Source organism: Microcaecilia unicolor, chromosome 4 (assembly GCF_901765095.1).
Source record: "Microcaecilia unicolor chromosome 4, aMicUni1.1, whole genome shotgun sequence".
Taxonomy (NCBI): domain Eukaryota; kingdom Metazoa; phylum Chordata; class Amphibia; order Gymnophiona; family Siphonopidae; genus Microcaecilia; species Microcaecilia unicolor.
This window is the reverse complement of record NC_044034.1, coordinates 137,555,117-137,570,503: the sequence shown is the minus strand read 5'-3', so window position 1 is coordinate 137,570,503 and position 15,387 is coordinate 137,555,117. Positions and strand designations below refer to the sequence as shown.

Below are 15,387 nucleotides of genomic sequence, written 5' to 3'. Positions count from 1 at the left end.
ATAAACAAATTCTCAATATTACACGAATCACAGTCAGGTTTTCGCCCCCTCCATAGCACAGAAACAGTACTACTCACTCTCCTAGCCAAATTCAAGCAGGAAATAGCAATAGGCAAAAACATACTCCTCCAATTCGACAGTCTAGTGCATTTGACATGGTAAACCATTATATATTAATAAGATTACTAGATAAGTTCGGGATTAGTGGAAACATACTTAGCTGGATCAAGGGTTTCCTAACCACAAGAACATATCAAGTAAAATCAAACTCAAACATATCATCACCATGGAAAGCAGACTGTGGAGTACCACAAGGATCGCCATTATCACCGATCCTCTTCAACCTAATGATGACCCCACTAGCCAAGTCCTTATCCAACCAAGGCCTTAACCCTTTCATCTATGCAGACGTTGTCACAATATTCATTCCTTACAAATTTAAACTGACAGAAATCACCAACGAAATCAAGATCAGCTTGAACATCATGGACTCTTGGGCAAATGCATTTCAACTAAAACCAAACAAAGAAAAAACACACTGTCTCATCCTCTCATCCCTACACAGTGCGGATAACCCCACAATTATTAACACCCCAGATTACACCCTCCCTATCTCAGACAGCCTGAAAATCCTCGGCGTTACAATGGACCGCAACTTAACACTAGAGAGCCAAGTGACATCCACAACAAAGAAAATGTTCCACTTAATGTGGAAACTCAAACGCGTGAAACAATTCTTCCCGAGGGGAACATTTCGCAACCTGATACAATCAATGATACTAAGCCATGTAGACTACTGCAATGGAATTTATGCGGGATGCAAAGAACAAATCTTAAAGAAACTTCAGACCGCTCAAAACACGGTAGCTAGGCTTATCTTCGGAAAAACACGATTTGAAAGTGCAAAATCGCTTCGCAAAAAACTACACTGGCTCCCAATCAAAGAACGCATTGCTTTCAAAATCTGCACTCTGGTTCACAAAATTATCTATGGTGAAGCTCTGGGATACATGACAGACTTGATCGACCTACCAACTAGAAGTACATCCGAATCAACACGAACGTACCTAAATCTGCACTACCTAAGCTGCAAAGGACTCAAATACAAATCAACTTGTGCGTCCAGTTTTTCCTACATCAGCACACAACTGTGGAACGAACGCATTACCAAAAGCCTTGAAAATGACGAACGACCACCTGAACTTCCGGAAAACACTAAAATCTAACCTGTTTAAAAAGGCATACCCTACCGATCCAACATAAATGCTTGATCTCTGCAACACAACAAAACTAAAGAACATAATGGACATAACACAACTCTTCTGTTGTACGATTCCCTAGTGTGGCTGTGCCACATGGACTTTATCTTACCACAACATCGCTTTGTATTTGTTTACACCGGAGTCTGTAACATCTCTCCAGTACTATGTAAGCCACATTGAGCCTACAAATAGGTGGGAAAATGTGGGATATAAATGTAACAAATAAATAAATAATGAAAAAATAGAAAATCAAGCTTTTCACGGCTGTGGTAAAAATGGCCTTAGTGCACTTGAATGACCTGCATAAAGGTGTGCTAAGGCTACTTTTTACCATAGCTTAGTAAAAGAGCACCATTATGTAAAACTGAAAACAATTGGCCTACCATAAATTGAAAATAAGAGTACAATGGTAATATATTTCATATAAGATTGCAAACAGATACATAAAATGATATAGGGGACCTTTTGCTATGCTGCACTAAAAAGTGGCCTGCACTATTTTTAGCCCATGGGTTTCCTGCACACTGAGGCCACTTTTAGTGTAGGTATAACATGGCTGCAATTTCCTTTTTTCCATTAATGGTCATGTGCTAATTTTCCAATTAACGCGTGACCATTAGTGAAAGACTCCTTAGCACCTATTTTGTAGTCGGTAGGGGCTCCTGCGCTAATCCTGCACAAATTAGTCAGCATATGCCAATGCCCACACACAAATCAATTAGCGATAGGCACACCTACTCTCCACTGATAAACACCTTTTGTGCTAAAAAAATCTGCGGGTCTTTTACTAAGGTGTGCTAGCATTTTTAGCTTGCGCTAAATGCTGAGTCACCCATAGGAATATAATGAGTGTCTCAGCATTTAGCATAAGCCAAAAATGCTGGCGTACCTTAGTAAAATACCCCTTCTGTTTTTTAGCACTTGAGAAGTGCACACCAATTCCAAAATTACCATGCATCCCGCGGTAGTGCTTTTTTAACCAGCGGTAAGCACACACTAGTGTTTACTGCAGCTTAGTAAAAGGATCCTGTGGAGGGGCATAATTGAAAGGGATGCCCAAGTTTTGTTGAGGACGTCCTCGCAAAACGTCCCGATGGAGGGGCGGGGAAACCCGTATTATCGAAACAAGATGGACGTGCATCTTTCATTTCGATAATACAGTCGGGGACACCCAAATCTTGAAATTTAGGTCGTCCTTAGAGATGGTCGTTTCTGATTTTCGGCGATAATGGAAACCAAGGACGCCCATCTCAGAAACGACCAAATGCAAGCCCTTTGGTCGTGGGAGGAGCCAGCATTTCTAGTGCACTGGTCCCCCTGACATACCAGGACACCAACTGGGCAACCTAGGGGGCACTGCAGTGGACTTCATAAAATGCTCCCAGGAACATAGCTCCCTTACCTTGTGTGCTGAGCCCCCCAAATCCCACTACCCATAACTGTACACCACTACCATAGCCCTTAGAGGTGAAGGGGGGCACCTAGATGTGGGTACAGTGGGTTTGTGGTGGGTTTTGGAGGGCTCGCTGTTTCCTCCACAAACATAACAGATAGGGAGGGGGATAGGCCTGGGTCCGCATGCCTGAAGTGCACTGCACCCACTAAAACTGCTCCAGGTACCAGCATACTGCTGTGATAGACCTACGTATGACATCTGAGGCTGGCATAGAGGCTGGCAAAAAATATTTTTAAAGATATTTTTTGAGGGTGGGAAGGGGTTAGTGACCACTGGGGAGTAAGGGGAGGTCATCCCTGATTCTCTCCGGTGGTCATCTGGTCATTTCAGCCACCTTTTTGTGCCTTGGTCGTAAGAAAAACAGGACCAGGTAAAGTCATCCAAGTGCCTGTCAGGGACGCCCTTTTTTTCCATTATGGTTCGAGGCTCAAGTCCCGCCTTCGCTACGCCTCCGATACGCCTCCGATACACCTCCGATACGCCCCCTTGAACTTTGGCCATCCCTGTGACGGAAAGCAGTTAGAGACGTCCAAAATCGGCTTTCGATTATACCGATTTGGACGACCCTTGGAGAAGGAAACTCATCTTCCGATTTGTGTCGAAAGATGGGCGTCCTTCTCTTTCGAAAATGAGCCTGAAAGTGTTCCATTTATTCTCAAAAATGGCTACAATTTGAGAAGACCCACATTTATACAGTTGCATATCCCAGTGAAGATTATTCATTACAAGCCAAGATTTTAAAAATAAAAAATTATGTCTTCATGGAAGAATTGAGAAATATATCAAGTGGAACATGACATATTTGAGCTAATAGGGAAAGAAACTGCAATTTTTGTAAAATCCTTGCTGTTGTTTTCTTCTGTCTACTGTATATAGTTTATTTGAACAGAATCCAGCCTGATGACATTCCAGAGATCCACTGTGGAAAACCAACCTTCACTTTAAAATCTACATATATCTACATATGCTGTGGCAAAGCTGTGTGTATTATGAGTGTGTAAAAGTGAGTAGGCTTGTGTTAGACATGCTGAGGCCCAGGACAGATATTGGTGGGGGACTAAAACACTTTGGCACTTTCTTATAGTTGGGCAGGTTTGGGGCCTCTTGTGGCACAGGACCCCAGGTATTTGCCCTGTATGCACCCTCTTAACACAGGCCTGGAAAGAGAACAAGAAAGAGCACACTAGCATACAAATGTGCAATGGCACTTATTTGTTTACCCTGGATTACCCATTATTCATAACTTTAGGAGGGAAGAAAAGTTTTAAAGTGAAACAGCATTGATATTTTGAAACAAATATATATATATAATTTTAGTGCCCTGAACACGTGCAAAATTATACACTCATTTTTAATTTACTTTATAAGCAATGCTGATGTGCATAATATAAATATGCATAATTTAAAGTAGCTTCTATCCATTTCTGCTTTAGCTAGATTGGTAGGTTATAAAAGATTTTGTCAAGACACTTCAAGTAGCAGATAATGATTACTTCATGTCTTTACATTTCAAATAATTGTCAAGTGTTTATTCAGAAATTAAAAAAAAATTACATGTGCTGGGATACATATGTGACACCAGTTATGTTGTGTTTATGAATCTTTATCATTGCCTACTGCCCAAAGGATAAAGACCTTAAGTATAGTTTTGTACAGTCCATCCCTAATCCCTTCAAGGTGCCTTTATACACATGGATCTGTACAAGTGCAATTGTAGTTCACTAAACAATCAGAATTTGGCTACAACAGTAGTCAAATAATTAATATTTTGGTTGACTAATGGAAAGAAATAGTTTTTCATTTTAAACCACCAATATCCACATATCCCTCACTAGTTAATCCAACTAATTACCTTAATAAAAGGTCAAGAATCATTACCTCATAAAAGGAGATGCCTTGGGTTATTTTATCCTGACCAGATGTTTTGCCTTTCGTTGTCTTTAAGATTTGGCCATTCTTACTGTTTCTTTTAGGGACCCTTTTACTAAAGCTTTAGCGTACGCTAAATGCTAAGAAGCCCATTTTACACTTACAGACTTCTTAGCATTTAGCCCGCATTAATTCCATCAGTGCTTGCTGAGCTCTAGGAAAAGTGGCCTGCACTATTTTTAAGTGTGGGTTTCCAACACGGTGAGGACACTTTTAGCGCAGCTGTAAAATGGCTGCAATTTTTTCCCCCATTAATAGCTATGTGCTAATTTCCCAATTAGTGCATGACCGTTACTGTGGGGGCCCTTACTGCCACCTATTTTGTAGGCGGTAGGGGCTCCCAAGCTAATCCTGCACCAATCAGAGAGTGTGCACCAATTCCCCCGCACTGATTAGTGCAGGGCATGCATACTCTCTGCCTCCAAACATGCCCCTCCACCCTAAAAAATAACATCTTTTATTTTAGTGTAGAGATAGTGCATGCCGACCCCAAAACTACTGCAGGATGCCGTGTCTCGCAGTGGTGGCTTTTTAATCTGTGGTAAGCACTAAAGCACCCGTTAGTGCTGACCACAGCTTAGTAAAAGGGCCCCTTAGTGAGCAAACACCTCCTGATATCACTTCAGCTTTGGAAAGAAAACCCCTAACATAGTGCAACCTCTCTGAGCAAGTCACAGAGTAAAATCGGGAAGGAAAGAGAAATGCTATTGTGAATAAAAAAATAAGTGCTACATTAAAATATCTTATATTTTTTCAATAAGTTACGCTTGACTAACCAGTTATGATCATATATCTCTGCAAGTAATGATCTGTCCACATCTCTAGTGATCGTAAAGATCTTGTTTTTAATTCAAAAGTCCAGAAAGCATACAAACATATCCTTTAAAAAACGAAGCTTGTATTAAAGTTGGGGTGTGCTAATCTTCATAATAGCTATTTAAACCCACCCATGGCAGATGGGTGTGTGCACTGCACTCTTCAAAAGGGGAACTTTTTACAAAAAAAAGAAAAAAAGAAAGAAATGTGAATTCAGTTTAAATACTTGCAACCTGCACAAGCTGACCTTAATAGCATTGTTTTCTCAGGAGCAAGTGTTGTGCCCAAGGTACAATATTGATATTGTTTCCTAATTAAAAAAAATAAAAAAAACTTAGATTGCACACCTTTTAAATATCCTTTCTTGAAAATCTTGTGCCAAGGCACTTCATCCAATCGTTGAAACAAACAAACAAACAAAAATAAAAACCCGACAACAAGAACAACAAAAATCACCAAAGAGTTATTATTTGTTTCTGTTCTGGTTTAATACAAATGTTTTAGGATTTTAGAACTGGCTAAATGTCGTCTGTTTTTCCAGAACTTCGAGGTAGTCCGGCTCAAGATTTAGTTTTGCTTTTAATTCCAGGTACTCGTTTCTATTGGGTTCAACGTAGACAGTATTTGAGGTGCTATACAGCACCGTCTCTCGTACTCTCTCCGGATGCAAGAACTGGCGTTTAATGTCATAGTTTGGAGTATAAGTAAAGGGAGCTGGGCTGTTAAATTTATACTCGAGATTACTTCCAGCAGCCAAGGGTTTATCTGGTTCTAAAATCCCCCTGTAGAACCGGTCAGCATCTTGAGCAGGAGACAGCTCTTCCCCGGGCTCTATTGTGCTGACACTGTAGGCTGGGCTCCTTATATGATTCCCCCTATCTTCCTCTAAATGATTACTATAGGTGACTTTCAGCTCATGAAGGTCTTTGTAATCCTCCACAGAATTGCCTTCCCTGGATCTATAAATCGGGTTTCTGCACATGTGGCCTAGAGGATGAGGGATGTATTCATACACATGACCAGCTGGTGTTTTGACTTTAGGTAACGGTCTGTTGCTATACACGCTGTACTGCATATTGAATGAACTAATGTCGGAATTATTGGTGCTTGCGCGATCATTCTGATTCTTTTTTCGCCTTTTCATAACTAGAACAAAGAGGCCAGCAGCCACAAAGACCGATATGATGAACACCAAAAGCAGGCTTAGTATTAACACAGACAAGGGCACTGAGCTGGAGCCAGTATTAAATTTTATTGAGGATGTTAACGTTGTAGTCCTCTCTGGGATAGGGGCAGCAAAAGGTGTAGGTGTAGAAATAATGATGTCGGAATAATCTGGGCACAACTGCTCAGATTTGATAGATCTAATATCGCTTTCAGCAAATCTCTTTGGAGATTCGCAGACTACATCTTCCACTAGGACACCTGTGGTAAACTGCTCTAACCACAATTTCATACCTACCATATCGCACGTACAATCCCAGGGATTTTCATGTAGGTCTATTTGCACCAGAGATTTCAGCTGGTCTAGAATTCCGTTTACTGGTAAGTATGAAAAATGGTTGCTCCTAAGACTCAGTCTGGAAAGATTTAAGCCTGAAAAAATATTACTAGGTAATGATCTCAGCAGGTTATTGTTTAGAAACAGAAGTTGCAGGCTAGGTACAGAATTAAATGTTCCAGATTCGATTTCTTTAATGGCATTGTATTGTAGAAACAAGTATTGAAGGCTCTGAAGCCCGTAAAACAATTCAGGTGTCAGCTTTTCAATTAGATTACCATTTAAGTAAAGTCTGCGCAAATTAGTTAAATCCCCAAAGGCTTGGTCCTGAATGACTGATATCCTGTTGTTCCCAAGGTGTAGTAAATCTAATCCTGTGGAATCAATGAAATCAGACCTGCGGACTGCACTGATGTAGTTTTCTGTTAGGTACATTTTCTTGGGTTGTAGGGTTTAGGCTGCAGTTCCGAAATGCTCTCGATTTTTCTCTCCTGACAGTTCACATTAAGTCCCAGGTCAGAGATCTGCAAGTTGCAAGTGCAGGCAGTGGGGCACTCCAAAGGCACTGGGGATTTGGTTTGATAGGCGATGCTTGGTCCAAAGTTACTGTACCCGAGATCTTTGGCTGGCAGGCGGAGAGTTGGGCGCACTCGCGATTTGTTGGGTTGGCGAGTGCCCCTTGGGGGTTTCAAAGGAGGTTTGTAAACAGCAGATGAAGATGTAGCTGCTGAGTTGACCGAGGCTGGAGTGGTATGGAAATACCCAGTAGTACTCAAAGGAATCTGTGGTCGCATTTCGTAATCCGAAATCAGTTTTCTTGGGCAAAGCTCTTGCTTGGACACTTCATCTAAATCCCTACCGTGCAAACGGAAGGGCGTTTCACAAACCACATCCCCCACCAGAGCAGCATAGGAGATACTGTCCAACCAATCTTTCAGAGCGATTAAGTCACAAGAGCAGTTCCAGGGGTTCTCCACCAGTTGCAGCTCTACCACTTTATCCATATGCTGCAAGAGCCCCTGATAAGGCAGAAGCTTCAGTCTGTTCCCCCTCAGGTCTAGGTGCGTTAAGGGCACAAAGCGGAAAAGGTTATTGGGCAAACTGGACAGCAAATTATCATTCAAAATTAGCACCTGCAGCACATGCAGCTTGCTGAAAGCGTTGGGCTCAATGGCGCTAATATAATTATAATCGACTTGGAGGTATTCCAAGCTCTCCAAGCCATAGAAAGTGTCGTCTTTCAAAAGTTCCAACTTGTTATTATTCAGATGTAGTCTCTTTAAACCCAGCAGTCCATTGAAAGCTCCAGTTTCAATGTCCTGGATGTCGTTAGTCCCAAGATGCAGAATTGCAGCTCCGGTGTAATTTACAAAGTCGTTTGGATACAGCCTGTTCAGAAGATTTCCAGACAGCAAGAGATGATAGAGTGAAAAACGTGGCGGGCTGATTTCCGAAAGGCTAATGATCCCCCTGTTGTCACAGTTCACTGTCAAAATACTATCTTTCTCTTCGCAAAGACAACCATTTTCACAGATTTCACCATAATATTCGACGGTGTCTGCCGAAGACAGGACTAGGGTTGATAAAACAAATGCAAACGTCTGCAGCATCCAGATCTGCATTTTCCTGTTTACGTCCTGGTCCAAAATTACAGTGGAACAGGAAACACACATTTTATCTCCTAAAAGTAGAAAAAAAAACATAAAGTGAAGCATTTTATCTTATGGAACAAAGTTGTTGGTTTTTCTTTTTTAATGTAAGCACTCACTTAATACACATATCATTAAAGAAGAAGATCTGCATGTCATACTTATTTTAAAATTGATTTCAACCTCCTAAGTATATTTTGGAAAAGCAGCTATGAAAACCAGGTTTGCGGTATTTCTATTTCAGGGATCTGTGTCCCAGTTTCCTACGATTTTTCATGATCAAGCCATAATACATAAAATGGCTGGCAGCTCAGTTTTCACGATCTAATTTAAGAGAAACGAAACACCATTTTATGAGGTTTCACACTTCACGTATTATCAAATAACCTTTATTATTATTATTTTAAGCGTCTTCTTACACGAACAGCACACAGCAAAGGTCTCCTTCCCCACGTTTACCCATTCAAAGCTGTGCTGCAATCACCCTTGCAATAGTTGCTGGAAACAGAATTAAGATAAATCTCAGGCACCATTTGCAAGGGTTTAGCATGATACACAGATCCGTAGTCACCTTCTTTCAATAGATATTACCTAATATTATGTATTCTTAGCCCTTGAGGAAAAAAAAACATAAAATGGAACATTTCAGTTTCCTACTCACCAGAATAATATGTGAGATTCGGGAGCTCCTCTGCCAAGACTCAGCCATATTTGACATAACATTTATTCCCAAAATTTTGCAAAACAAGCCAGATAAAAGGAGGGAGATCTAACAATGCTTCATGAAAATCTTTCATTGCCCACAATCCAAGCAATGAATTTGCTGATTACAAGCAGTGATGGCTGTCAGGACTCTTCATCCTTCAAGAGAGAAGACACCCGAGCTGATTAAAAGCCATAAAAAAAAAAATCTCCTCCACCAATGACCTGTGAAATACTCGAATTTCATTCGGCTGAAAATAAATTAAGATTTTGTTCTCTTGATGTCTTTCTGTAATGTTCAGCATTTGCTTTTGCTTGCGAATTTCTAAAATGAATAATAATGGTAAGAGATCGCGTGCATTAGAAAGGAGAGAGACAGAGAGGAGAGAAGGGGGAGGGGTGGACTAATAAGTCAGTGAGGCTGAAACGTTGTGCTGCTGGAGCGCGGTTGCATTTTGCCTGCTCAACCTTCCCAGTGGCTTGATTCTCATGCCAGAAGGCTAACGTGAAGAATGCCATACAATACATTAGATTACTCCTTTCCAGGAAGCTAGACATCTTCTAGTTACAATATTGTAGCTATGTGTGAATTCATCATTAAAAAAAAAAACCACACACACAGCTACACACATGTTTGTAGAATTAGAACCCACATACAAAAAATCATGTATGCAAAAATTCCGTGTATAAACATGTGATCTACTTTCCTCAGAGAAAGCACACCTTTCAAATTTAATTACAGAATGAGAACATTTATTCATCCTTTAACCATTGGGGAGCACAAGTTTTTCCCAGAAACAAATCCCGTTGCCTGTACACCCGCTCGTTTTTAACTCTCATCTGTTTCAGAAGTTTCATTCAAATGCCATTACGAGTGGACAAGAGGAAAATCTGTTTCTGTCTAGCAGGGGAAACCACATGAATACAAAACAAGCTGATCTGGCCAGCCAGTGTGGAAGCAGACATTGGGTTTCAATTCTTTCTCCAACAGAGATATTCAGCTCTTCACTGCGCCGTTATTCCCGGAAGAGTTGTTAGCCTAGATAACCGCACTGCACCTGGCACTTAACAGCATCCGAGTTTACCCGTTCCCCCAAGCTAGAACATAATCCGGCTCCCTCCCAGGTGCATCGGAAGCTTTTCAGGGACAATCCAAAGCAAAGATTTGCCTTCCTGCACGCTATGCTCATCCATCTCCCAAGCCAGTGCGTGGATTAACACCCAGAGCCGAAAGAACATGAAGCCTGCTTGAATCATCGCCCCGTCTGCTCCGATCACCCCAACACATGGAACCGATTCCATTCAAAGAAAAGCTAATGACATACTTACTCAGCCTGAAATCTCCTGGGCCCCACACGGCATCAAGCCATGAGAAGTGCATAGTGTCCGCGCTCTGCTTGAGTGAGGTGAGGAGGAAGAAAAGACACTCCTGCAGCTGGCGCGCTTCACGCACAGAAGCCCAAGGGCCCGGGCATACACGCACAGACACACATACATGCACAGACACATAGACAAGATAAAGAGCTCTCTGTGCTGTGTGTGTGCGCGCGCATGTGTATGATGAATATGTGCAGGAAACAGAGTGTGCGCGTGTGCGCGCGCATGTGTATGATGAATATGTGCAGGAAACAGAGAGAGAGAGAGATTGCAGGCGAGAGCTCCGCACTTTTCCCGTCTCACTGGCAACGTGACGGTCAGCTTAGCTCCTCACAATATCCAGACCCACAGTCTGTAGGCACGCACATGCTACATCAGGTAACTATTGGCCCATCTTTTCCTATGTACGAACCATAGGAAGCAGCCTTGCGGGTGCTTAAGCACGTATAATATTGAACAAATTCCTTGCTTGTATCCAGGGAGTGAGAATTTCCGCTGAGTTTAGCACCCCCAATCATTTTGAAAAGTTGGCTCCCATGGTAAAAACTATCGATATTGTTCTCTCTGCATCACATATATGTCCATATAGCGTCTGCATGTGCTATTAAATCGTAGAGCAGCCGGCTCAGTTTTCCCAGGCATAGAGGGGCATAATTGAACGAAAACGCCTATCTCCATGGGCGTTTATCTCCAAGAACGGGTCCGTGAAGGGGTGGACCGAACCGTATTTTGGGAAAAAATAGACGCCCATGTTTTATTCAACAATGTGTGAGCTGGGCGTTTTTGTTTTTCAGCGATAATGGAAAATGAAAGCGCCCAGCTCAAAAACGAATAAATCCAAGGCATTTGTTCATGGGAGGGGCCAGGATTCGTAGTGCACTGGTCCCCCTCACATGCCAGGACATCAACCTGGCACCCTAGGGGGCACTTTTACAAAACAAAAAAAAAAAGGTAAAAGAGCTCCCAGGTGCATAGCACCCTTCCCTTGTGTGTTGAGCCCCCCAAATCCCCCTCACAACCCACTGCCCACAAGTCTACACCATTACTATAGCCCTAAGGGGTGAAGGGGGGCACCTACATGTGGGTACAGTGGGTTTGGGGGGGTTGGACGACTAATAAGCATTAAGCAGCACAATTGTAACAGGTAGGGGGGATGGGCCTGGGTCCACCTGCCTGAAGTCCACTGCACCCCCTAACAACTCCTCCAGTGACCTGCATACTGCTGTCAGGGAGCTGGGTATGACATTTGAGGGTGAAAATAAAAAGTTGTGAAACATCATTTTTTGTGGTGGGAGGGGGTTAGTGACCACTGGGGGAGTCAGGGGAGGTCATCCCCGATTCCCTCCAGTGGTCATCTGGTCATTTAGGGCACTTTTTGGGGCCTTATTCGTGAAAAAACAGGGTCCAGGAAAAGTGTCCTAAATTCTAGCTAAAAACGTATACTTTTTTCCCATTATCGGTGAAATGCGCCCATCTTTGTTCGGCAGATAACCACGCCCCAGTTCCGCCTTTGCCACACCTCTGACACGCCCCCATCAACTTTGTCCGCATCCGCGACGGAGTGCAGTTGAAAACGTCCAAAAATCTGCTTTCGATTATACCGCTTTATTCGTTTTTGTGAGATAAACGTCCATCTCCCGATTTAGGTCGGAACTTGGGCGTTTTTCTCATTCGATTATAAGCAGGATAGCCTATCACTGTTGTAAAGAAAGAACAGCGGATATTGCCACAGTGCCTGCATTATGGCTTCATGTAACTGCCCACGCACCCACCCTTCCTCTGTACTCTACTGAGCACTAATGCAAAGTTTGTCACTGGGCATTTTTTTTCTCTATCTCTCTCTGCTTCCTTCCCCGCCCCAATCTCATCCCAATTTTAGCACGCATCTACAGAGCTGCCAAGGGGTCTCAAGTTTTGAGAGGGAGATTTTAGTACACGCCACCCCACTGTGAATTAATGCTGCCTGCTTTCAATATCCCAGAATGAACTGCCAATATGTTCAGGCTACAAAACCTAGAATAGAGAATGAGCCAGCAGATCAGGATAACATCAAAAATATGTTATTAGAGATACCGTATATGAGACAATTGCTCGACACAGGCCTGGCATCTGTCAAGTCCTAACTTAAAGTCATTTACTGTGACCTTTATTATATTCACATGTCGCTTTTCTGGCCAAAGAAAGGAGAGATTCTGTAGGTTCAAAGGTGTGACAGGGTTCGGGGTTGCGCATCTTAACGGTCATAAGGCTAGAGAGGGTCCCATCCAAGCTCAGGGTGGATCGAAAAGGAGTCTTGTTCTGCCGAATCATGCTAAATACCCGTTCCTCACTGGCATTAGAATGGGGTAGCACCAGGACTATCTCCGCCACTCTGAAAAGTCTATGAAACCTAAGCTGATTAGTGCCTGTAACTTTCAGTTGGCCAAGATAGCTCCAAAGTATGTCCATCCGAATATACTGGAAGGTTTCCCCATTATATTCTTGAACCTCTTGACTTGCTTCCATGATTTCTTTTGGAATATCTGTATCATTTAAGAGCTGATAGTCTGTGAACTCCTCTGCAAGTCGATCCATATCAGACGGTGAAAATTGTAGAAGGTCACTGTACCGCCCAACAAAATAGTCAACGTCTGTAACTGAGACATCTTCCCTTTTGCTGAAATCAACAAAACAAGCATGCTGGAGTAAATTTTGTTTGAAGGGTAAATGGTCCAACGCGTACTGAACTGCTCCTGTAAAAAAGCTTCTTGCCGCAGAGTAGAAATTCTTCAGCTAGGTCTGTGTCACTGCACCCTCATTCTCCAGCTTCTGCATGGCTTGCCTTGTAACCATACCTATATGAAGAGCCTTATTTGAAAGCTGATTTTCTACTTCTTTGAAAGGCACTGCCAGAAGAGAAGGTGAATCTTTGATTGTTTTGACCTGTACAAATCTTTGCAATAGTTTTTTGATGAACCCCAGCATTTGATCATAAATAAAGGGTATACATGGATCTCCTCGTTGAAGGAACTTGTTGAACTCATTAAATACTGGAAGAGTAGCCTGAAAGAACAATAAATATATTTCTGTCATTGGATGTTCAAACGCTCTTTTTAGACGTTTAAACCTGGTCTCTGAGCTGAGTGAAGCTTCCCATTCTACAGAAAGAAAATATGAACGGCAGCCAGCAAACAATTTTAAAATTCTGTTCACTGCATTTTCAAGGCTAAGCCATCTTGTTGAAACATGCTTGATGATCTGTTTGTATTCAGAATTGCAGAAAGAAAGGTACTCATGCAGTCCACTTTTACGCTTGGTACTTTTGTCAAACCAGTAGTAAAGATCAATTGCCATATCTTCTACATCAAAGTTTGCAATAGCTTGGAATTGTTTTCCAGCAGCAGATGCTGTGTTATGAGCAATATGGCAAGGACATCCCATTAAATAAATGTTTTTATTTTTAGTTTCTACCCTGGTTTTAATAGAATTTCGTTTTCCCAGATTTACAATTGCGTTGTCAACTCCAAATTCTACACATTTGGACCAGGGAATATTACATTCTTCCAGCACAGAGTTTATTTTGGAAAAGATTCCATCTGCTGTTGAAGCATTTACCCCAGAGGTAATTCCCATACCTAAAAATTCAGTGCAAACGCGTTGTCTTGTCGTATCAAACATACAGACTGTGATGGGATTCATTTTCTCAAGACCACTGTCATTTGAGGCATCGGTTAAAAGAGAGTAAGGATGATCACTCATATGATTGATAAGCAGCTGTTTAAATTCTTTGCGAATTGCTCCATTCGTGATACAGGCAGTTTTTGTTCTGCCACTAGAGTATCCAGTGGCGTTCCGAGGGGCACTGACACCCGGGGCGGATCGCCGATGCGCCCCGCCCCCCGGGTGCAGCGCCCCACCCCCATGCAGCGCGACCCCCGGCGAAGGGACACCCCCCACCCCGGCAAAAGAACCCCCCCCGGTGCACACCGCTGGGGGGGTGCCGCTCGCCGGTCAGCGTCGTTGGTTTCCAAGCTCCCTCTGCCCCGGAACAGGTTCCTGTTCCAGGGCAGAGGGAGCATGGAAACCAACGACGCTGACCGGCGAGCGGCACCCCCCCAGCGGCGTGCACCCGGGGCGGACCGCCCCCACCGCCCCCCCCCCTTGGTAAGCCACCCATAGCTATGGCACTGTCTGTGAAGATATTTCGTATTAAGGGACTAAGATGGTCTGCATCTGCAACAGGATCATTGTGGCTAGCAAGAAGTACGGCAACTTTTACCTCAGCACACAAAATCCGTTTACAGATAGGATCATCCAATGATGCAAAATTCAGTTCTCCCTGATTTGTCTTACTTTTAGCTCTCTTCAGATGAGACTTTGACTGCACTTTAGCTTGATTTGTATCTGTCATTTTCAGGGTGGCAGGCCGTAGAACACTGCCTGTTTCTTTGAGGAGTCAGTCTCAAATGCAACAACAAATTCAAACTGGTATTCTCGCCGGTGGCTTTAACGGGCCCTGTTACTACCGGTTCCCTCTTTTTTTTCTATCACACAACTAGAGCATCAGGTCAAAAAAGGTTTTCCCCTCTAACCCGCATGGCTTTAAATAATATAATGTAACATAACCTAACATCACGTAGTAGATGATGGCAGGAAAAGACCTGCTTGGTCCATCCGGTCTGCCCAACAAGGTCAAATCGTAGGTGCTACTTTTTT

At 42.8% G+C, this 15,387-nt stretch overlaps 1 protein-coding gene across 1 annotated transcript; it reads right to left on the bottom strand.

The window, feature by feature from the left end:
* Window positions 1-5,827: 5,827 nt before the first annotated feature.
* Window positions 5,828-9,308, bottom strand: SLITRK5 (SLIT and NTRK like family member 5). Its single transcript, XM_030199439.1, is given in 3 exon segments — window positions 5,828-7,404; window positions 7,407-8,645; window positions 9,275-9,308. Coding segments are annotated over 2 exon segments (2,664 nt in total). The 5' UTR covers window positions 8,638-8,645; window positions 9,275-9,308; the 3' UTR covers window positions 5,828-5,971.
* Window positions 9,309-15,387: the final 6,079 nt, after the last annotated feature.